The sequence below is a fragment of the Saccostrea cucullata genome, unplaced genomic scaffold (assembly GCF_032062105.1).
Source record: "Saccostrea cucullata isolate Sc308-1 unplaced genomic scaffold, CSIRO_AGI_Scuc_v1 ctg2019, whole genome shotgun sequence".
NCBI lineage: Eukaryota > Metazoa > Mollusca > Bivalvia > Ostreida > Ostreidae > Saccostrea > Saccostrea cuccullata.
Window position 1 is genome coordinate 93,265 of NW_026940503.1, and position 24,291 is coordinate 117,555.

At 34.2% G+C, this 24,291-nt stretch overlaps 2 protein-coding genes and 1 long non-coding RNA gene across 3 annotated transcripts; all 3 read right to left on the reverse strand.

Moving 5' to 3' along the window:
* Positions 1 to 115: 115 nt before the first annotated feature.
* On the reverse strand, positions 116 to 9,308 carry LOC134255524 (uncharacterized). Its single transcript, XR_009989570.1, has 3 exons — positions 8,912 to 9,308; positions 8,670 to 8,812; positions 116 to 171 (listed from the first exon to the last, which is right to left on the reverse strand). It is a non-coding gene; the product is annotated as an uncharacterized LOC134255524 (long non-coding RNA).
* Positions 559 to 5,091, reverse strand: LOC134255522 (uncharacterized). The gene is made up of 6 exons (XM_062738057.1): positions 4,849 to 5,091; positions 4,486 to 4,602; positions 3,886 to 4,011; positions 2,515 to 2,664; positions 2,080 to 2,175; positions 559 to 665 (listed from the first exon to the last, which is right to left on the reverse strand). The coding sequence occupies exons 1-6, from the start codon at positions 5,084 to 5,086 to the stop codon at positions 559 to 561; spliced, it is 834 nt and encodes a 277-aa protein (XP_062594041.1). The 5' UTR covers positions 5,087 to 5,091.
* Positions 9,309 to 16,850: 7,542 nt separating the features above from the next.
* LOC134255526 (uncharacterized) lies at positions 16,851 to 18,676 on the reverse strand. Its single transcript, XM_062738059.1, has 2 exons — positions 18,598 to 18,676; positions 16,851 to 18,004 (listed from the first exon to the last, which is right to left on the reverse strand). The coding sequence occupies exons 1-2, from the start codon at positions 18,638 to 18,640 to the stop codon at positions 16,851 to 16,853; spliced, it is 1,197 nt and encodes a 398-aa protein (XP_062594043.1). The 5' UTR covers positions 18,641 to 18,676.
* Positions 18,677 to 24,291: the final 5,615 nt, after the last annotated feature.

Sequence of the window (24,291 nt, forward strand, 5' to 3'; positions counted from 1 at the left end):
ATACAGATATTTTAATATTGGACCTTTCCACGTCCAATTAAAAAAAAACTGTTACCATTTTTTAAAAAATAGAAACAAAATAAAATATGGTCCAAAAAATTTATTTCATATCAATTGTCTTTCTTTACCCTTTACAAAGTATTTTTGGATCTTTCACAAGGCACAGGATACCTGTAAAATCAAAATAATACACTGAATTAGTAATCAACCAAACCTTTTTTGTGCCTGAAAAACTTAAAAATCACCTTTTTTCATTTTTAATCTTTGCAAATACACAATAACTTCACACATAAAAAATATTTTATTGATGTTAGAATGAATCAATATTGTACTTTTAATATGTTTATGATTTTTTTTTTAATGAATATACTAATAAAATTAAACATCAATTTCAAACTATTCATGTGTTTGATAATGACAAAATACCGGATGTTAGTAATTGGTAGAAAGTAATGATAAGGCAGTGTTTTAAAAAGCAAAGAAGTGACACTGTACTATCTGTACAGCAGGATAAAGTTTTAAAAAAAAGTAAAATAAAGATGAAACTCCTTGTTTCATCTATTTGCTAAATGCACTCACCACCTCTGGAATTACTTCAAGTTTGTTGGCATGATAATCATTCATCAGTTCATATGTATAAATTGCTGTCGAGTCTGTCACGTTTCCTTCAGAATCAAGATCATTGTCATAAACAATATTAAAGAAACTTGGAAAGCCTGGAACAGTACTAATAACTCTTCCCACGAATATTCCTCGAAAGTGTGTTTCACTTTTTTTCCTACTAGAAATGGCAGTGGTGCTCTATTTTGCTGAATTGTACTATCCATGGTAGCAGCATCCTGTATCAGTTTTTTTACATTTTCAGTCAACTGTACTATTGATAAAGGTTTTCCTTTAGAAGTAACATTAAATATAATTTTATCTTTTACCACTTGTTTTAGAACAGTTTGGCGAAAACGTATTTGTGCAACAAGAGCTTTTCTTTTTTCGGATATTTTTGGAATAGATTTAAGAGTTTGTTCAACTGTTTTGTTGCTCTGCCACAACCCATAATAAATTATATCTGATGTTATGTTCTTATTCGTTTCACTCAAACGAACATAAAACATTTATGAAATAAACACAAACTCGTGAAATAGGATATGAAGCGCTCTGAAAGTGCAGTTTAATTATTTCACACAATTATTACAAATAATATCTCTTTTTTCTAATGTCCTCATCACTCAATGTCCGAATTCTACAAAATAGAAAATAAATATTTTCAACAAGGTATGAATCTAATATAGCATTCAAAAACTAAGCAATGGGCGGGTGGGTGGGACTTATAAGACTGCACGAAATAGAGCCTTCGAATGGCTTTCTCTATACAGAATTTCTTTCACGGCCAGTAATAGCCCGTGCTAGGAATATTTATGTCACCTGACTAGGTGACCATTCTAACAGCCAATAGATGACAAGAATAAACAAACACAAACACGTGTTTGCGTAACATTAATAAATACGTTTATGTTCTTATTCGTTTCACTCAAACGAACATAAAACATTTATGAAATAAACACAAACTCGTGAAATAGGATATGAAGCGCTCTGAAAGTGCAGTTTAATTATTTCGAAGATAAAGAAGATTAGAACTAAAACGAATATCCTAAATGCCCAAATTTTTAGTCACGGAAAGTTTTTCAATTTGGTTTTCTTTAACATAACCGTCTTTGGAATTTTCCGACCTCCACCGCCCATGCTTTTTAAATAGTCTGTCGCTAACACCTGCGGCGGCTGCGGAGGTAGCGCCACCTGATCTCAGACTATGGACACCAAATTTACACTTGTCTAAACCAATCTTTTCAAGTGAATCCAAAATGATTTCTCTTGCTCTTGTATAAGAAATTGGACGATTATCCGATCTCAGTTTATAAGTTTGAAATTTTTTACAAAATGACAGAGATCTAAACAAGAACAGAGGAGAATGCATGTCAGCGTTTGACAATTTTAAAAACTTTTCCAACATATTTACAGGACAGGTATCACAAAATGTTCTAGCAATACAAACTTTATGACCAGTTTTATAAACATCTGTTTTACTTTTAACAATGTTAATTTCTACACAATTAGTCTGTATACAGATATCTGAGTAACGAATGTTAACTATTTCTGAAAATCTCAGAAATCCTGCAAAACCTAATAAGCACATACACAATGTTCTTAAATTATATAAATTTCCATCCTCTCCAAATGTAGAAACCAGAGTTTTCAAATGTTCAGGCGTTATAGGCTCTTTTTTAATCACTGGTTTTGATGTCTCTCTAACTGCCCCTTCCTTAACAGCTTTTACCAAAGCTGAGTCACAAGGATCTATGTAACCTGCTAGGCTGTGTGCCCAACTGATGGCATGTATAGCTGAATGTATTGTGCCAGACGATTTACATTGTTTTGCTAAATGGATAATATATAGTGCAACGTTGTTTTCCGAAGCAGGAAGAGATTGAATCCCAGGGTTAAAGCTGCTACACCACTTACAAAAGGTATTAAAAGCGTACCTGTACTGTTTTGCTGTATTTTCGACCTTAGATGTTACACAATATCTGGGTAGTTCAGAAGCAAGTTCCGCTAGACGATGATCCTGTAATCCACAATTAATTCCCGTCCATCTGCCCACTTTAAATATATCTGAAAAATGTGTTTATTAAAGCAAAAAATTAGCATCTTCTAACTTTAACATATTATATGGTCTATCAGGACCTTCATCATCTGCAATACACCCTCTCTGATGTACCAGGACCACTTGTCATCTGCAATACATCATCTATACATTTGCCCAGCTCGGCAAAAATCTTTGTTTAAAGTGTACCAGGGCCTAAACCATCTGCAATACACCATCATATACTACAAATCTGTAGCGTCTAAACGTACTACAAGTATTCCAGAGCCAAAATATACAGAACCAAATAGACAGTTCTTGTTCTGACCTTGACTGATTATCTCACTTGTATCTTTAAACAATAACACATCTTTAACATACGCCTTATAAGATAGTTCTAAATCGAATAACATTGGCCAAAAAACAGCTGAGGGCCAGTTAGGTACAATCAAAATACCATAGGCTTTGCAATCTAATAAATGTTTTATAGTAGAAACTATCAAATGAATGGGAGGAACTAGCCAGTTGTTTACGCCCACCCAATTCTGTGTAAAAATAATCTACAGCCTCTGACTCAGGATTCCAAAATTTTGAGTTGTATCTAACAAGTTTACGATTGTTAAAGTTTGCGAATCTATCTACAGAGAAAGGACCAAACATAGAACTAATAAATTCAAAAAATTCATTAGTAACTTCCCAATCATCGTGATCAATAATTTTACTAAAAAAATCTGCCTTTTCATTTTCTGATCTCGGAACCCATTGAACATCAAGAGAAATTTTGTTTTCAGCACACATTTTGAAAATATTATATGCTAAAACTTGTAAGTGATGCTTCATGCTACCAGAGTGTACTATTTTCGCACAACTTTGATTATCTGTAAACCACTTTACTGTCATATTTTGTAGTTCTTTCTTAAAAGAAACCAGCGCCAATTCTATGGCCATCAACTCTCTCCATGTAGAACTCATAGTTTTCTCATGTTCTTTCCACATCAAATGGAACACCTTAGAATTAACTTCAACTGTATATGCACTTGATGCTGAATTACTTGCATCTGAATAAATGATTACATTTTTTCTTTTAACAGAATGTAAAAATCTTGTACTGTCACCACGCATACATTCTACCCAAAATTTTAGTTCTTCAAACACTTGATCTTTATGCTTGAAAAATAGCTTAGAATCCCATGATTCTTTCAAAGCAATTTCCATAGAAGAAAACCTTGTCATAATATTGCAAATGTTACCCATTACTGGAGTCATAGAAATGATCTTCCCCACTACTCTTGCAAGTTCCCTCGCTGTTACATTTGGAAAATGAGTGATAGTTTTCTGTAGACAACAGATAGCATCATCGATTCGTCTGTCCGGAACTGAAATAGAGAATAGATTTGAATTCCATGTTAAACCTAACCATTCAATGACTTGTGTTGGTATAAAATGTGATTTCTCAACATTAACCACCAGACCAACTTCTGACAACGTTTTCTGAATAAATTGAGAATCTAAAAGACATTGGTCCTCAGTAGGAGCGAACGCCAAACCATCATCTAAATATAATACAATCATAATGCCACTTTTTCGCAAGTATTTCACGATGGGTCTTAAGCATTTAGTAAAAATGAATGGAGCTGACGATAGACCAAAAGGGAGAACCGTATAGCAGTAATACTTGTTTTCCCACTGGAATCCTAAATAAGTTTGATAATTCACAGCTATATCTATGTGATGATATCCTGATTTCAGATCAAATTTAATACAGTAAAAACCCTTTTCAAAATAATCTAATGCCGTCTTCCAGTCTTCAATTTCTATTTTATCATACTTGACATATTTATTTAGCCTACTTAGATCAAGGATCAATCTCTTTTTATTTTTGTTTTCGGCGACACTCAGTGGACTACACACAAATGGCTGAAAAGGAACTTCTAAAATACGTTTGTTTTCCATCAAATCTGAAATTTCTGAAGTAACAAATTCAAAATTGTTAATAGCAGACTTGTTATTTTGAAAACACATAGAAGGAGGATTTGAAACGAAAGGAATTTCATATCCAGATTCAATAACTTTCAAAATAAAAGGATTTGTATCAATTTCTCTCCATTTACTAACATTTCTTTTCAAATTGTACTTTATCAATGACATTTGTTTTGAATTATTTTTCTGAAGGCATTTCACCTGGCCAGCAAGAGTAGAATAGCTTGTATAACCTGTATACTTATCATTGACTTTGTGACTTGTTTTTGGGGCAGTTGGTTTTCCAGTGTCCAGTGGAAAAACAGTTGAAGCATACGTCGCTGGGCTGTGGTTGACGCCTTGTGAGTTTGCCACGAAAGGGCTGCTGCTGATATGTATATGGCTGAGATGTAGCAGTAGAGGAAGAACCAGAAGTAAGCTGGGCTGCCGAGCCTGCCGCTGCTGACGCTGTTGAAGCTCTGTAGGAGCCATACGGGTGGAAACGCTTGTTCTGGATTTGCCTTTGCTGCCTAAGGGCTCGGTTTTCAGCGCTTCTAATTTTCTTCTCATCGTCAGAGTTGTCGGCAATTTCTCTGGACTGATACTCGTTTACTGTCTTCCACCCTGCAGGAGATGAATCGGCAATACGAATGTATTTCTGGCGCGTTTTCAGTTTTTTCCGCAATTCGCCTATTATTGACACTGATTCACTGTCTTTATTTTCGAAAGCTCTTATCTCTAGTTTTTCTAAACCCTCAAGAATTTCAGCATTAAAATCGTACTGAGCGCGATTCCCTTCAGATTTAATCTTAAGAGTAGAGTTTTCTTTAAGTTTCTTAGCAATGGACTCCGACTGTTCTGCTTTAAGCTGACCTGAAAGGTTTTGAAATTGTGACTGCAAAACTCCTGTAACAAGCTTCACCACGTCCGAAATATCCAATGGAGGATTACTACCAGTAGTTTCCTTTGTAACTTTCTTATTATCATTAGTCTCTAGCAAAATTTCGTCTCCAGAATCGCCCATGACAGAATATGATGAATGACGAAAACGTGTTGACTGCACGAAATAGAGCCTTCGAATGGCTTTCTCTATACAGAATTTCTTTCACGGCCAGTAATAGCCCGTGCTATGAATATTTATGTCACCTGACTAGGTGACCATTCTAACAGCCAATAGATGACAAGAATAAACAAACACAAACACGTGTTTGCGTAACATTAATAAATACGTTTTGTTTCTCTCTCTTTTTATATAACCTCTCTTTCCTTTTCACCACCTCTTCCTGTTTTTTCTTCAGTGTCTCTAATCTTTGTCTTTCAATGTCCTTGCATCTTTCTTTAAAATTTTTCTCTTATTTGTCTTCCTTGGTTGTTTTTTTTTTTTGCCAAATTCAACAATCGATCTCTCTCCTTTGGAAGCAGTTGGTCAAGCCAGTCACTGGTCTTATTGAACGCAAATAATACAAATGCTTCATTAGTAAGTGTTGTCGCATTTGGTCTGTTTCTTATCAGGTAGTCCAACATTCCAAATGCCTTTTCGGGAAGTTTATTGTGGGGAATAACTGAAGAAGTTTCTGTTATCCTCTCTGAATTTAATTCATAGAACATTCCTCCTGGTAGCTGCTCTTTCATAGCAGCATTCAATATCATATAAAATGAAGTAATTAAATTCTGTGCTACTTGCACAGCAAAATTATCTATTTTTTCATCTTTTAAACATAAACAATCATAATATCTATCTTTTACAATCATTTCCTCTTCAAAAGGGTATCTCTCTGCATTTATAAAATTAATAGCACACTGACCTTGCTCCTCAAAAAATTTGAGCAATTGTTCATAATAATTTTATTCATTCATATCCAAAACATGTTTATTCCTCTCAATAGCTCGCCAAAATGGAGCCGTAACCAATTTAGATATCAAACCAAGCACTTTACATTCAACTATGGCTAGGTTGGACTTACATAATTGGAGAGTTGCTTTTTGTATGAAATTTGTTGCACCATGGACATTGTTCAAGAATTCCAGTACATGATTCTTGTGAAAAAATGCAAATTCTGCCATTAAAAATATAACATTAAATATATTATCTCTAAAATAAATAAAGGCATTCTTTTCCTTTTGATCTACACAATAAGTAAAAAAATTTGCATAACAACCATTTCTTTCATCTACACCTTTTGAAAAAGTTTGGAACAAAATCTCAAAAAAGTAATAACATGTCCATCTAGTTTAAATGATTCTGAACTATCTATTTTCTCATACATGCATTCAAAACTCTTAGCTGAAGATTCAGCAAAGTTAACAAGCAAATGTAAACCACAGAAAAAATTGTTAACTCTGCAACAAGCATCCTGCTTTTCAACATCTAAATCATTCCAGGAGTTCAAAATTTGAGGCATGATTTCTTTTCTATATTCTACTAACAAATCAGTAAAGGCAATGACAGTTTTAGCTCTGTCTGACATAAAATTTCTTAGGTTACACGATATTTCATTACCAACAGAGTTTTTACCGTCTTCAGAACAAATCTCAGATATATCAGAAAGTAAATCTTTGAAGGTCTCTAATTTAGTATGAGAAGACTTGTTACACATATCTCTTAAACCCAAACAATAAACATTCTTTTCATCATCTGTGATCAGAAAAGTGTTATATGTTTTGCCAAATTTGTTAGTTTCATCTGAATACAGAGTTGTATTTTTTTCTTTCTGCAACTTTTCTCCAACCTAAGCACTACCCACAGCTATTTTTTCAGTAACTATTGAATCTACAGTTTTGCGAGATGGACAGTTTTCTAAACATTTACCAACTAATGATAAAGAGGTATTAATTACAGAATTTACATTACATGTTGCTACACTAAGACTTGTTAATTTCATAACAGTTTGTCTGTACGCAGGAATATAAGATCTGCTTACACTATCAAACATTGTAACACTTTCATTATCTTTTAGTAAGTTTTCAAGGTATTGGCAACTTGTATCTAATTGATGTAAATCAGTTTTAAGTTTACTTATTGTTGACTCTCTGTCATCCAGTTGTTCAGTTAATTCATTCATCTTCATCCTTAGAGTCTCATTCTCTTTTTCCAAACTCTGATTTTCTTGTCTCATTAATCTCAATTTTTTCACATAATTGCAAGAAATGTTTTGCATATTACCAAATTGTTCTCGCAATTTTTTAATCTTGGTTTTCTCTCTCTGAAAATGAAGTTTATTAATTCTTTCTTTCTGTTTAGAGTTCCTGGCTTTTAACTTTAATTTACTGGTACGCAATAAAATTTTAGAATTTTGCTTTTCATGTTCTTGATTGATTTTTTTCTGTTTTTTTTTTTCTTGCTCTTCTTGATCTGATAACTTTCTCTTTAGAGGTGAGATTTCAATATCCTTTTCCTGTTGAATTTTGTGTAAGTCTGTGGCTAATGATTGCCAAATTCATATCCATCCGACTCCGAGTTCTGTTTTTTAATAAAGTTATCCTTTCTAGCTGGACACTGAAATTTTCTTGCAAAAAAGTATCCTTGAGAAGTCCCCTCTTTTTCTGTGTACTTTTCTTTAAATGATGCAAATTTGTAACTAAACTCCTCAAATTAACAGGGTGTAAAACGATTTGTTGGAACCAATGACACATTTTCTGTTCTTTGATACCTTTCGATTTTACATAATCAAATAAATCTAAAGCCAGTCTATTTGTTAAAACTATTTCAAATTTAGAAAGGTCTTCAATATCTAACAGTGGTAATTGTTTGTCAAAAGTAGTAATACTCATGATATTTGAATTACTTACATGAATGCATAAACAAACTGCTTTTCAAGTTCTTTCAGGGTTTCTCTGGCGTTGATGGACTCTCGCATTCTAATAGACTTCAACCTCATCTCTATCTCCATGTACATTGACACTACAGTTGGTCGACTATCTTGTGACATGAAAAAGTTTTCTATGACGTAAGAATATATTTAGCTTTTTCATCTTTCCCCAGGATGAGCTGCCTAAGAAGCACTTGCATGTTTTGTTCATTCATATTAAACTCATCAAAAGGACATAACAAAAGCATTTGTTGTACGAGACTTACTCTATCATCTAAACAACCATGCACTTCTCTACTACTCAGCAAGTTTAGTACACTCTGGAGAGGGTTACTGCTTGGCCAGTTATTTCTCCGTCTGTAACTGTATGCCATTTTAGTAGTTGACAGTTTCACGATTTTCTTAAACCCTGTCAATGAAATGTGTAAAAATGCACTAAATTTAACTTTTCAAGTAATTCTAAAGAACTCTATCCCGCAATAAAATACTAAAAAGTCTTAAAACTTACTTTAAATTTGCACTGTACTGCTGTACACCTCCTTTCCTCTCTGCAACACGTGTAACACTGTCACTGCCAAACAACAACAAAGGGCACGTAATTCCACACGACAGAAAATATAGGACCTATTTAATTGCCTCGAATTAAAACAATACGGGTTTGTTAAATTTTTCAAAAAGTTAATTTGTAAAGAAAACATGTCAAAGAACCCAAAAATATTCATCATTTTATTGTATATCGCTTATTTATGTTTTTAAAATTTGTTAGAATTTTTCTTTAGAAAAATTTTCCCGCTAAAAGTCGGAGATTAAGTATTTCTTTTAGATATACAAATGCGCCAATATGTAGTTAATCGATTTCAAGAACATTTGGAAGTACTTTTTCACCTATAACAGTGTGCAAGGACGTAATCCGAGACCACCCAAAAAAAAAAACAACCAATTTCGCATATAAATTTAGGTAAAAAATCTAGAGTTATCGCTCTTTCATCTTCCGTCGCTACATGATTTTGTTGATGCGTGTCACGTACAGTAGTGTATAGATCTGAAAATTATTCCCTGCGAGCGACCACTTTCTTAATGTTGCAGATTTACTAACCAAAGCAAAGGACTGAGAACAACAGGACAATTGGACAAATTAAAGCAGACAGGTAAATTTGGGTATATATTTTTTTCATTTTATTGTGTATATAGTTGTATTTGTACAGAATTTGAGTGAGTGATTGCTTATGTGTTGACATATGCGCATTGCGATAAGTTTATCTTTGCTTGCGATTTGGTATCAGTTAATCATTTTCAAATCAATATGGCAACTGGTGTTGATGAAAACAAGGGTAAGAAGGACTTACAAGAAATTATAGAGCAAATCAATTCAGAACAACATTACAGGGTTATAACAAAAGAAGAGTATGACCTGTTGAAAGCGCAGAAAATTCCAACTACCCCTAAGGTTAAACATGGTTTGAGTGGGGGTACCATTCCTAAACTACCATCTTTAGGTGAAGTACCTATCCCAAGTCACATACCCTCACCAGGTTATTTACACCCGCCAGGTCTTATGTCATCACCTCAATTTTTTAATAGCTCTGCTCTGTTTCATCAAAATAACAACCCTACCCTGTAAAAGAGAGTTTCACTCCCTTCTTAGAGAAATAATACAGATTGAACAAGGAGAAACTAGTTTGAAATCTGTAAATTCAGTTCCAAAATCAAGTGTGGCTATGTCAAGTAATGTAGATTCATTGACAATTCAAAATTCTGAACTGCAAAATATGCAAAAACAACTTACAGAATTACTTTCTCAGATGAAGAAACTTGATAGCAGAATGGGTAAAATTGAGCAAAGTTCAAATACAAGTAATCAAACCCAAAGAATTGGTTTTAATAATACAGATTTTTTTTCAGACAAATACTTCCACCAATACTTACAACAGAGGAAATTTCCAGGGCAGTAAAGAAATTTGGCAACAGAGGCAGAAGAATGTATTTCCAATCTCAGAATCAACAGCAACCTCCAAACCAGCAGCACTAGATTCAACAACAGTCTCAGCAACCATGGCAACAGAGACAGTTTATTGGCAGAACTCAGCAGTCTGGTAACATTAATGGGTTTGGTACAGGTAGTACTTTAAACTAGTTTCATCTCCTGTTGCGGGGCAAACTGGAGATTCATTTCAAAATAGCCCTAATTCTACTAAAAATCCATCCAGTCTTTTGTACAGGTTAGTTGGAGAATCCAATGAATCTGATATTATTGTCAATGGTATAAAAACCAAAGCTCTCATTGACTCAGGATCCATGAATACCTGTATGTCAGAAAAATTTTTCAGAAATTTAAACCCTAGGCCTGAGTTACATGACCTTTCAGAATTTGAACTCAATGTTCAGAGCGCTAATGGCAGTGCTTTGCCATATAGTGGCTATGCTGAAATTGACATATGTACCTTGCTTTGGTGAATTTACATATACTGTTCCTGTTCTAGTAGTTCCCCAGACAAATTATTCAAGGCAAGTACCTATGATTCTTGGAACTAATTTCATTCGTTTTTACAGGAATGCTTGTAGCCAGAATTCCACTGATTCAGAGGATGTTCCAGAACAATGGAAGATAGCATTTGACAGTATGAATAATGAAACACCAGTGAAGACAACTAACAAGTATACCATTCAAGTGTTACCAAATGAGAAAAAAGTAATCAGAGGTCTGGTAAGAAATAACCAAGGTATTGTTTCAGCTTTGACTGAGCAAACAAATACTTCTTTATCAGGAGGTCTCATTGTTTGTCCTAGAGTTATTTTCCTTACCCAGGGTAAGCATACTACTACTATTCCTGTTAGGGTTTGCAATATTTCAGTCTCTATTGTACATATACCACCAAAATCACTTTTATGTTCAGTAAGTGGTGTACAGTTATTGGACTCTTGGAATCCTGAAACACAGGATCAAGGTATTAAGAAACCCAGAAAGTCTTTGCAGGAATTAGACATCAAGATATCAGAGGAGAACTTAACTTCTAAACAAGTAAGTGAGGCTAAGAAGTTTCTCTCTGGTTGGACTCATTTATTTTAGACGGACCAACTGATATAGGTAAGACTGATATTTTAAAACATGAAATTAAGCTTACCGACAACACACCATTCAAAGAACCATACAGACGAATTCCACCTGGAATGTATGCAGAAGTACGAGAACACATTAAGGAGGTGCTGGATGTTGGAGCTATTAGACCATCGCAGAGCCCATATTCCTCCAAGATAGTATTGGTCAGAAAGAAAGATGGTAGTTTACGTTTCTGCATAGACTACAGGAAACTCAACTCCAGAACCATCAAGGATGCATACAACCTTCCTCGCATTGACGACACTATTGACAGATTGGTTGGGTCTAACTTCTTCACCAAACTAGATTTAACCAGTTCCTACTGGCAGGTTGAGATAGAAGAGATGGACAAAGAGAAGACAGCCTTTTCAGTCAGTGGTGTTGGTCACTATGAGTGTAACAGAATGGGGTTCGGATTGACGAACGCACCTGCGACTTTTCAGAGGATTATGGAAAGATGTATGGGTGAGTTGAACTTGAGAGACTGTCTTGTTTTTCTCGATGACATACTCATATTTTCGCAAACATTTGACGAACACTTGGACCGACTAACAGCTGTATTTCAGAGACTTGAGAGACATAATCTTAAGCTTAAGGCCAAGAAGTGTGAGTTTTTCGAAGAGACTGTTACCTACTTAGGACATGTAGTAAGTAAAGCAGGTGTATCTACAGACCCAGAGAAGACCAAGTCTATTTCTGAATGGCCAGCCCCTCACAATATCAAGACACTTCAAACATTCCTAGGATTTGCAGGATATTATCGGAGTTATGTAAAAGATTACTCTAAGATCATTAAGCCTCTCAACGATCTTCTGAAGGGCCATTCTACAAACTCTAAGGAAAAAGGTAAGTCCAAAGTCAAACCACCACCATGGAGATGGGGAGATGAGGAGTCTCAGGCATTTGTGGAAATCAAGAGGAAACTTACATCACCACCAATCCTTGCCTATGCTGACTTCGACAAGCCTTTCATCCTCCATACAGATGCTTCAAGAAATGGTTTGGGAGCCATACTTTATCAGCAGCAGAATGGTGAGAAGCGAGTGATAGCTTATGCTAGTAGAGGTTTGAAGAACAGCAAAAGAAACTATCCCGCGCATAAGTTGGAATTCCTTTCATTGAAATGGGCGGTGACAGAAAAGTTCTATGACTATCTGTTTGGAAACAACTTTGAGGTCATCACTGATAACAACCCGCTCACCTACGTTTTGACCACTGCTAAACTTGATGCCACAGGTCATCGATGGCTAGCTGCTTTGAGCAACTTTCATTTTTCCATCCGTTACCGGAAGGGTATCAACAATGCAGATGCAGATGGCTTATCTAGAAGACCCTTGGTAACAGATGTCATTCCTGATGTAGTCCAGTCCATCTGTAATGCACAAACTACAAACAGAGAACACTGTCCCTACTTTGAGAATATATACCTACCTGATAACGTCACATCTGCTTCATGTATGACTGTAAGTACTGGTTTTGTACAAAGTGAGGCACAGAGTGAGTCAAACTTTTCTTCTTTACCTGAAACTTCATGTCTTGATTCATGTGTTTTTTCTGACATTGATTGGCAAAAAGAACAATCAGCTGATAAGAATATTAGTAGGGTTGTACATTTATTGAATCAAGGATATGTACTATCTAAGTCAGATTTAAAATCAGAGACTGTAGAAGTTTGCAAATATTTCAGAGAAAAAGACAAATTGTTAATAGAAAACGGTATTTTGTACAGAACATCTGTTTTAAACCATGATCATGTCAAGCAATTGGTTCTACCAGCTCATTTCAGAGATGCAGCATTTGAATCCTTACATACAGATTTAGGACACCATGGCAGAGAAAGAACAACCCAGCTTATGAAAGAGAGATTCTATTGGCCAGGTATGATTCAGGACATCACCAACAGAATAAAGACCTGTGATCGCTGTGTCAAGTTCAAAACACCAGAGAAAATTTCAGCTGAACTTGTAAATATTGAGAGTTACCATCCTCTCGATTTGGTTTGTATTGACTATTTATCCCTTGAAAAGAGTAAAGGTGGATTTGAAAATGTCTTAGTGGTAACAGATCATTTCACCCGTTATGCACAAGCTTTTCCTACGCGTAACCAAACCGCAAAGACAACTGCTAGGATTTTGTTTGACAATTTCATATTACACTATGGTTTCCCTAACAGGTTACACAAGGACCAAGGTAGAAATTTCACAGGTCATGTCATTAGGGAGCTTTGCAAGATAGCTGGTGTTAAACAATCTAGAACTACTCCCTATCACCCCATGGGGAATGGGATGGTTGAGCATTTCAACCAGACTCTAATCAAGATGCTTGGTACCCTAGACAACAAACAAAAGGATGACTGGAAATCCTTTGTAAGTACACTTGTGCATGCATATAATGCAACAAGACATGAGAGTACTGGTTATTCCCCTTTCTGCCTCATGTTTGGGAGACATCCACGATTAGCAATTGATGCGTTTCTCAATTTAAATTCGATATGTCAGAGAAAAAACGTAGTTGCGATAATTTTGCGGAGAAACCACAGAAGAGACTCGAATTTTCATATAAAGTTGCTTCACGAGAAGCAGAAAAGAACGCAGTTCGTCATAAGAGCATATATGATGCAAAAGTCCGAGAATCTAAAATACAGGTCGGTGATCGTGTATTAATTAGAAATGTGGGTTTGAAGGGAAAGAACAAGCTGGCTGATAAGTGGGCCAGAGACCCCTACATTGTTACTGAACAGCCCAGCCCTGATATTCCTGTGTTTATTGTGAAAAAAAGAGAATGGTAAAGATAAATCTAAGACTTTGAATAGAAACATGTTGTTGCCAATCTCTTATATACCCAGGTTATCAGAAACAGAGCAGATCAGCCCAGGTTCTAAGACACTCCCTTCGCAGCACTGTTAAGGCTTACTATGAGAAATCAACGGAAAAAAGAAATGCAAATCGGGTATTGTAATTAAAGCTGAATTTATTTTTATTCAGCTGTTATATTATCACAGAACTTAAATACTTTTGGAAATAACATAGTATAACCTACTCTGTACTGTATGAAGTTTGGTCCCATCGATGGACAGTCAAGTGATGAATGCATAGTACGTGTAATGAATGTAGGTCATTAAAAAATTTCAATATCGGTAAGGGCATACCCAATTTGAAATTAAAAATTCAACCTATTAACTGTTTCTGTATACTTTGTACTTTCTGGAAAGTGCTGCTGCTTTGAATGGAATTCGCGTTTTAAGAGTTAAAATTTGAATTAAATAGGCGTATGTCGAAATATGTTTGACTTTTACCAAATATTTTGTGTACTTTTAAAGTCACCCTTTCGATTTAAAGAAAGCAGCAGCACTTTTCAAGTTAAGGAACATATCCTTTATTTATATTCAAAAAATGGTTAAGATCTATTTAGTGTATGCCCTTGCGAAAGAATGATTTAATGAGGCACCTCGATGTAAAATATACCTAACCTGAACATAAAAAAACGACGAAATTATTTAAATACATTCTCTCGATAGTTAATGAATAATCACACTGAACAAAGGATATACATTGGTATTAAAAGCCTATTTAACACCTGTAAATGACAATCTGTTTTATAATAAAACGCATTTTTCATTGTTAAAAAATTCCTCAATCTGCCTATCACAGCACATGAAATACGTTATTATTACCAAAATGACGTCATGATTGACAAGTTCACCGAGATCAGTGATCTGTTTATAACCAGCTGTATGGGATTTAACTAGTAACTTTTTTAAATGCATTGATCAGTTTTATTGTTTTAAATTATGCTCATGCAGTTTAAAGTTGCAGAATATTTCATTTTCTGGTATTATGAGGAATACATAAAAGTCAGTATTTTAGTGTGACGTCACAGTAAACTTTTCCCGTATAAATTAGGCCCCGCCTCCTTATTTCAGCCTTAACAATGCTGTGTTTAAAAACTACTGATCAGACACCCACCCCAGTCACAAGTACTCCTACTCCTTCACTTGAGAGTGAGTGTAAGGTAAGTGACGCTGCTATTTCAGGCTCAGAATCTTCTGACTCAGACTCAGATTCTGATGGTAGACAAGTTTATATCATTCCACAACGTAGAGTACCTAGACTTCCAAGTTTTATTACTCATCAAAGTCCAAGTACTTGTCAGGATTCTACTACAGTAAGTAGACTTTCAAGTTCTATTTCTCATCATAGTCCAAGTACTTATGATTCTACTACCAGTACGTATTATAATACTACTGATTCTACCTTGAATCGCAATTTATCTACTGTACAGAGTGCACCAACACCCCTCCCTAGACGTTCTACTAGACAGGTGAGAAAACCGGAAAGGTACGGTGAGTGGATGCACCAGGTTACTCCAGTTTATTACGTATAGTATACACAGGGGAGAATGTCACATAGTTGATGTTCATCTTGTTTGTAAATACGTTTGTGTTTTAATACTTTGTCTGTACAATACTACATGGACATTTGCTTCAGTAATTTAAAATGTCAGGAGCCATTTTCCCTAGCAGGGGAGAATGTCATAGTTGTAATTAAATTATAATTAAATATTTGCTTTGATACTTTGATGCGCAATATTTAGTGCGTATTCCGATTGGCGCGCATAGCCAATCGAATACAACCGGTTTTGCAGGTATGTGAAAGCCATGTGCGAGTGTTTTGTTTTGTACAGGTGACTTTCTATTTTTAGCATTTCCTTTACGTATGACTGACCAGTGACATATCATGGACCAATGGATTTCGTTATACTAATTTATATGCATGTTTTACTAAACCGTGCACTATATAAAGTAAGAAACCCGCCGAAATCCCCACCCCAAGCTTTACAGCCTTTACGGTAGCAGATTGCTTATATATATTTATCATCATAGATCGATTCAATCGATGTTCAACGTATATTTTCATTTCTTATTTAATACTGGATGCCTGGTAAGATGTTCATTAATCTTGTTATTCATTTACTTGTTTAATTTATGTAACGATCTACTGGCAGTCGTTTGAATATCTTATTTAATTATTACTTTTCTTATTTAATTATTACTTTTCGTAAAGACTCGTGCCTTGTTTTTGTTTACATATAGAAAATATCATATTTATAAAAAATGAAGTTCAGCAAATGTTGAAATGTCTTTTTGTTTCGTGTTTGTCTATGTGTACTGTTTTGTATGAGTGTTGTGACAGTGTTTTTCTATTTTCTAGGTTTTTCTTTATATCCATCAATAAATTGTAAAACGACCGAACCAGTTTTGTTTTGAATTCTTCTAACATGACCGTGACCCTGTGACATATATAAAATAGAAAGACCTAAAAATTCTTCTTTTGAAAATTTATTATCTTTGCTACATTTCAATAAACAGATGTGAAAGTTCACCAACTGATAAATCAGAAGGCAATTTTCCTTTTTGGACAGCAACACGCTTCCACATATAATGGCTCACATACTTCTTTAAATCTTTTAAGTTTTTTTCCAAGGCTATTACGAGCACTGTTTTTCTTACAACTTCCAAGTAAAATTCATAAACACCAACAGATATCTTTTTTATATACTTTTCTTGTAGCAGAAAGAGACTGTGGTCGTTTTCCTGTAGTGCTAACTCGTAAGAGATATCATATAGAAATAAGATTCTAGCTAAATCCATAAGTTGATTTTCATCGTGTTCCCTGACGTCTAGTTTTCCATCATTAAATGCCATGAAAGCTAGCAGTAAGAACATTTTTCTTTCTCTGGTATTTTTAGCGTTATATAAACGATTAACCTCGCTTTTAATCCTCGTTATTGGTACTTCAATAAATCTACCAGCATCGTTCAACTCCATTTGGTTCTCTATTCTACTGATCCAAGCTACGCAAGAGGGATATCCCATATAGTCATATCTTTCAAAATTTATGATAGCGTTTTTGACTTTATCTCTCACTATAGGTTTACCCTTTGTTGGATCTCCTTCTTCGTTTGTAGCACTACATTTTAGATAATGATTGAAAATCTCTGTTCTTTCTTCTGTTCTTAAGTCATCTAGATCGACATAATGATTAAAACACGTTTTATTTTGAAAATGTTCCGACTGTATCTTCCATACAAGGGTTGGTATTGTGACAATAACGTAGAGGTCTTTTGACATACAAGCATCCTGAGAGAGGTCTTCTACTATTTTTATTGTCTTTTGAATCTCATCCTTTGACTGCAGTTCGTAAAAGATATCGTCTAAAACAAATAAGGCTTTGTTTGTTAACCTAGGTATTCCATTTTCAAATACATCATAGATCCATTGTACTTGACATTTGGTCTTAGATATCTGGTTGATATTGTCAGCTAATTGTTTTGCTAAATATGTTTTACCGGATCCATGAACTCCTCTCAAAACAACAAACCTCTTTGTAGCAAGACAACTTCCTGCGCGGGTATATGTATCATTTGACGTGTCCTTTAGAAGGGATAGATTAATATCTTCCTCTTCATCATGGTCTGTTGTAGGTATTCTTCGTTGGAAATAACCTATGTTAAAATAAAACAAATATTGCAATATTTGCCGTACATTTGGTACATCTTGGTTAACTTGTCCTTTCGGATATGCATTTGTGAATAAATAAATAGGGTTCGAGTTTGAAGAAATGTACACGCTAGGACACAATCGCTTGGTGTTGTTCACCTTTCTTTTCATAAATAAAAAATTCTCTGTGCTCTAGGATGTGTAATTTGCTATCATTTACATTCTAACACATAGAGTCGCCCGCGTGGCGCAATGGTTAGAGAGTCTGCTCTAGAGTCGCGAAGTAAGGAGTTGATCCTTACGTCGCGGGTTCGAATTCCATTGTTGGACGTAGAGACCAGTCCTTTGGATGAGACCGTGTATAAACTGAGGTCCCGTGTCGCAGTAGGTACTGGCAAGAATAAGATCTCACCCTGCTCAATGGCCCTGAGTGTCGAGTATAGGACACAATTTGCAGCTCTCCATCGGCAAGTGGTGGCGTTCCCCGTATGAGAGAAAAATTCTAGAGAGGGACGTTTAAACAATTAAACAACTGTCAGCTAATTTCTTAGCTAAATATATTTTGTCGGATCCCTGAACTCCTCTCAGAACAACAAACCTCTTTGTAGCAAGACAACTTCCTGCGCGGATATATGTGTCATTTGAAGTGTCCATTACAAGGGAAAGATTAATATCTTCCCCTTCATTTTCCGATGTTGATCTTTTTCGAAAAAGGTTACCTATGATTGAAAAAAATGTATATTTTAAAAATTTTAAAAGGATATCAAAGATGAAAATTTGGCGTTACTCTAGCATATCTGGTAAATTTGCTTCAAATCAAATTGTTAAATGCTCTTGTGAGTAGAAAACAGTACATGTATTCGATATTGTGTATTAAAGGGTCCTGGACACAGTTTCAATTGATTTTTTAATCCAGTTTTAATGTTAAAAATTCCTACCATCATCTATTCGTAGATAAGGCATCATCTATTGATTAGCAAAAATTTGAACATCATTTGTTGATAATCAAACAAGATACAGAACTTAAAGTTTCTCATAATGTAAACAAGACTCGTGGCTTGTTTTTGTTTACATATAGAAAATATCATATTTATAACAAAATGAAGTTCAGCAAATCAATTATAGTAACTGTCGAATTGTATTTGAAATTAACTTTTTTTTTAAATTATCTACTTTGAACGAACATATATTAGTATGTTAACCTGTGTAAACAAAAACATGACAAAGGTTTGGAGCTCTAAATCTCTCTTGTATCTGGACAACTGGCGTTCAAATTTTTGATGATCATTAGAAAGACCCTAGTAATATATTTGTAAAATAGAAAATTAAATTTTAAAATTTTAGCTGAAACTGTGTCCATGCCCCTTTAAAGGTGCATGGACACAGATTTGAGGTTAAAATTTTCTGTATAATATTACGACATGTATATTTTTATAGCTTTTCAAACAAAAATAAATTAAAAATCTTATTTCATTCAAAAGTTATTAAAACTTGAAATTTTTTGGCGGGTTTGATTGACACATCCTTGCACGTTCAAAAATTTTAATTTTATTCCTAATACTTAAGAATAGTGGCGATCTTGTGTATAAATGCCAAAAGCAAAACATACACACAGTATATTGTTTTAATAACTTTTAAATAAAATAAGATTTTTCATTTATTTTTGTGTGAAATGCTATTAAATTATATTAGTCGTAATATTATACAGAAAATATTAAATTCAAATCTGTGTCCATGCACCTTTAATGGCATAGTATTTATTAGTAAGAATGATAACCTGTGTGAGTACTATTGTTACCTAAAAAAATTAATTATTATCCCATGTTTATCCCTTTGTCCCGTGGATATAGCTCATGTGATATCGTTTTCAAATCCCACACTTTAGTGCAGTTATGACGTTACAATGGTTTTCTGCGTCAGTGTGATGAAGTAAAATTCAGCGGAGTACCATATAAAAACAGTGTAAAACATCAGTTGTTAAGTATTAAACATGGATTATTGATTGATTGATTGTATATTGTTTAACGTCCCTCTCGAAAATTTTTCACTCATATGGAGACGCCACCACTTGCTGGTGGAGAGCTGCAAATTTTGTCCTACCCTCGGCACTCAAGGTCATTGAGCAGGGAGGAATCCTTTTCGTGCCAGCACCTACTGCGACACGGGACCTCGGTTTATGCGGTCTCATCCAAAGGACCGGTCTCCATGTCCCACAGTGGGATTCGAACCCGCGACGTAAGGATCAACTCCTTACTTCGCGACTCTAGAGCAGACACTGTAACGCTTTATCCAACTCGTATTGTGTGTTTTTATCCCCTCGCCAAGGCTCGGGGATAAAAATCACACAACTTGTTGGGAAAAAAAATCATATTATCCAACTACAAACCGTGGGAGATCCTATATTTATCAACAACTGTATATGAGTTAACCTAGACATTTATTACATCTTTGTAAAATATGTATTGCGTCTTTTTAATTTTGATTTTTTTTAACTGGAAGACATATTATTCCCTTTTTTGTATCGAAACTTGAAGACACAATAGATACTTACGCCGCCTTCTAATATACAGAAACAGGATTATAGCAGAGAGAAAAAGGATTATTGCGACTGCAATTATTACAAAGTACTCCATTTGCATTGTTTTGGTGAAGCCAGTATCAATGCTAACTGTGCTGTTTTTTCTTTCTTTTTTTTTCGCTGTCAAGAGAAAAAAATTGAATTTAAAAATATCTATAAGAAATCTCATCTACATTTTACTTTTAAAAACTTAACTTATTCCTTAATGTTTTTTTTTATTTGCCGTAATAAATCTAATTTGGTCAAGATCCACGGACTTGATATCGAGGTGATATGAAAAGGCAACATTTACTTAAATGTAAAATTAATATTTTTCAGATATATACCAAAAGCGTTCTTTTGTGACCACTTATTTTATTACGTTAGACAGAGATCTTACTTCTAAGGTATCAGACAATAGCATGCATAATTCCTTATTTTGAAATTTTCTTGTGTGCACAGACAGATAACATAGGGGAGGATAACCCCAGAAGCTATAATTATGCTTAAGAAAAAAAGTAAACTTACGTTTTCTCCATGTTGAAGTGACAACCATTTTCTAACAAAACAATAAGAAAAATAAATACTGAGCAGTTTCAGTGTTTGCAAATAGGGAGCTTTTTGAACTCAAATTTTCAAAAAAAAAATCTTATGTACTTGTTTACTCGATCTACTTCAGAACAAATTGTCATAATCTCAGATTATTTGCATCACAACAGTTTTTTTTTTTGTACCAATACTTTAAAGACACTATCTTATTTTCTAATTTGCAGCACGGTTTGAGCCGAACTGGACAGCATAACGAATTTTGAAATGAATTTTTACACAAAGAGTCATTTAAAAAATTGAACGGTTAATTGAATATTCATTCAAGCCACCTTAAAGAACATTGCTCCCCTTGACAACTTAAATTCCAACTCTTGAAAAAATAAGTTTTTTTTAGCTTAATGGGGCCGACTGTGATTTTATTGTGTGAAAACTACAATACTATTCATTTTTATACCATATATAACTTACATTAACTTAAGTGTACATGCAAAGTTTGGAGAAAATCTTCCGCCCAGGTATTTTTAAGGGACCGTCTCAAAATACAGGTACATTTACTATAGGATCATATGGGAAAGTGCCAATTTTTCGCACTTAAAACCAAATAATATAAATACTACAATAAACATTTTGCTCAAACTATAATATATGATGAGTAATACTAAACTGTACATTATATGTAAAAACCACGAAATTCTACCGCCCTGTTCCAGAGGGGGAATCTCAAAATGCCAAATAATATTACCTTGTTTTTATAGAGTACTACAAAATATGACACATACAAAGGATTTACACAAAAAATTATAAATATGACGGAGAGATTATCAAATTCATATGTTTTAAATTTCAAGAGCATATATTTATTACTTTCTATTTTATAACATTTTTATTACCCCATCTGTAAGAGCGTCATGTTATCTAAAGTCAAAAACACACTATTGCGACGCTTATCTACTGTCAGTTTAAAAAAAGTTTAAAAATCAGTTATTTAAAATTATGATAAAATTTTTCGACCCATAATTTCTTAATTTTGTTAAGTTTTATTAATCAAGTGAAAAGAGATTGCTTTTAAATAGGAAATACGCTTCATTTCACTATGTTGCGCGAAACATTGCGCAATGGAAACCACAGTCTGCCCTTTTAAATAGAGTTTGATGACCTAAATGTTTGCACAGCTTCATACAAAAGAAAGAGAAGCATTATCTATAAAAATATACTAACGACCATTTTGAAAATATTACATACCTCTATAAACTAAATTTGATTTGTAATTCTCTAATGGGCAGTTTGGTTGTATTGCAGTAAATAGAATCAAGCATTTTGGCTCCAGTATCGTAAACAGGACATCGCCCTATCAATATAGTAAGGTTTATTAAAATGAAATATGTATCCTTTAAACGTGTTTAATCAATTTTAATGATATAATAGAGAGGGAGAGAGAGAGCAATATTCATCTTTTTTTTTATTTCAACAAATATACATAAATAACTGTAAATCATTAACCTTTTTCAATCCATATTGGTTGAGTGCATATCCATCCAATCCGATTGAATTCGTCTTGTAAACAGTGGAAGTTTTCCGAGAGACTACAAGCCGATATTGATACTCTCTCCCAGTCCTCATATGGACACTGACGTAAACTTGTGTTCATCTTTTGAAACTTTTACACTTTTTTATTAGATTAATTTATCCTTGTAGTCCTTTCAAATAGGTATTTCATTGACCTAACGACAATCAGTCTACTTCCGCATGCATGTCTGTGTTGCGTGCACATTTAAATCCACAATTCTTATCGATTACGTGCTGTGGAGATCTTTTAAATTATCTATGCAAAGTTTGAAAATTTGCAATAACCATTGACCTAGATTTTGCACGTGTCACATACTTTAATAGATTTGTCTCTAAAAAGGATTTGTCTTTCATATTATATGTCTTTGAAAGACAAAATCTGCATAAATCAAAAGTCACAAGTGCATCAACCTGGAATTCAAATCAAATTACATGATGTGTTCTCTTTTCTCCCACACTGCTCCCCATAAATCTGCAACCCTGACACCTTATATAGATACCTTTGGTATTTTCAGAATAAATCTAAGAAACGAATGTTATATATAGAGAAAACAGTATTCGAGGTAAATGTTTATCGAAACAAAACGAATTGAAAGTATTGAGCAAATACGGGACTCAAAAAATTACAGCTGGATAAGTTGCTATGGAGGAGTAAACATTCCATGTTGAACGGTCACATACTGTGTGTGCTCTTTGTCACATTCGGGGAATCAGAAAAATCCATCGTGAATTCAGATAGTTAATATGATCAGTAACTGTAAATCACGTTTTATTCTCGAACTATTGTCGTGTAATAAAGCAAGATAGTGTGCCAGCATATTTAATTCTCGTGTATATTAGTTTTTCTGAAGATTATATAGAGCAATAACCACAATTCGTGAAAATATTTGTATCGCAAAAAAGAGTTTATGATCTTTGCGAAAATAAAATATGCAAAAAAAAATTAGTTATCTACAGTAGCCCTTTAGTTGGAACGAAAAACATCAGACAGCATTCAACTTAGTGACAGATTGTTTTGCTGACAAGGTTATTGTAACGACAAAAGCACTTGCCAAATGCCGACTTTAAACGAGACTTAATTTGCACTATCAATTTGTTTATCAATAGCTTACTTGTTCAAAAAAATTTTCGTTCGCTGAGTAAGTCCTTGTATTTCGAATCAACTCGGGGAAAATTCATATTGAATTGCTACAGACTACTAGAAGACGATTGCGACATTCATAACATTTATCTGATTTTTGTTAAAAGGCCACAATTAACTTTTTTTCTTAGAAAAATTCATATATCTGACAACGAAATGCCAGACTATAAGGGCCTATCATAAATTGATATTATGTTGTAGATTTATCTAAATGTCGTAGAAGGCCATAACATGTTTTACTTTTCTCATGTTAAATTTTTGGTATAATTCTGCTTAATATTATGCTGACAGATTTTTTTTCACAATATTTGTTTTACACACTGAATTGCTAACGGATTTCATGCGATTTTCCAAGAAAATGGCAAATATAGTACAGTGGGTGTGTCCGGTCGGTAAGAGAAGCTTACTCCTCCATATCACTTGATTCCACCTTCGATGTTTAAGAGGGGTTTGTTGTTGTTGTTGTTGTTGTTGTTGTT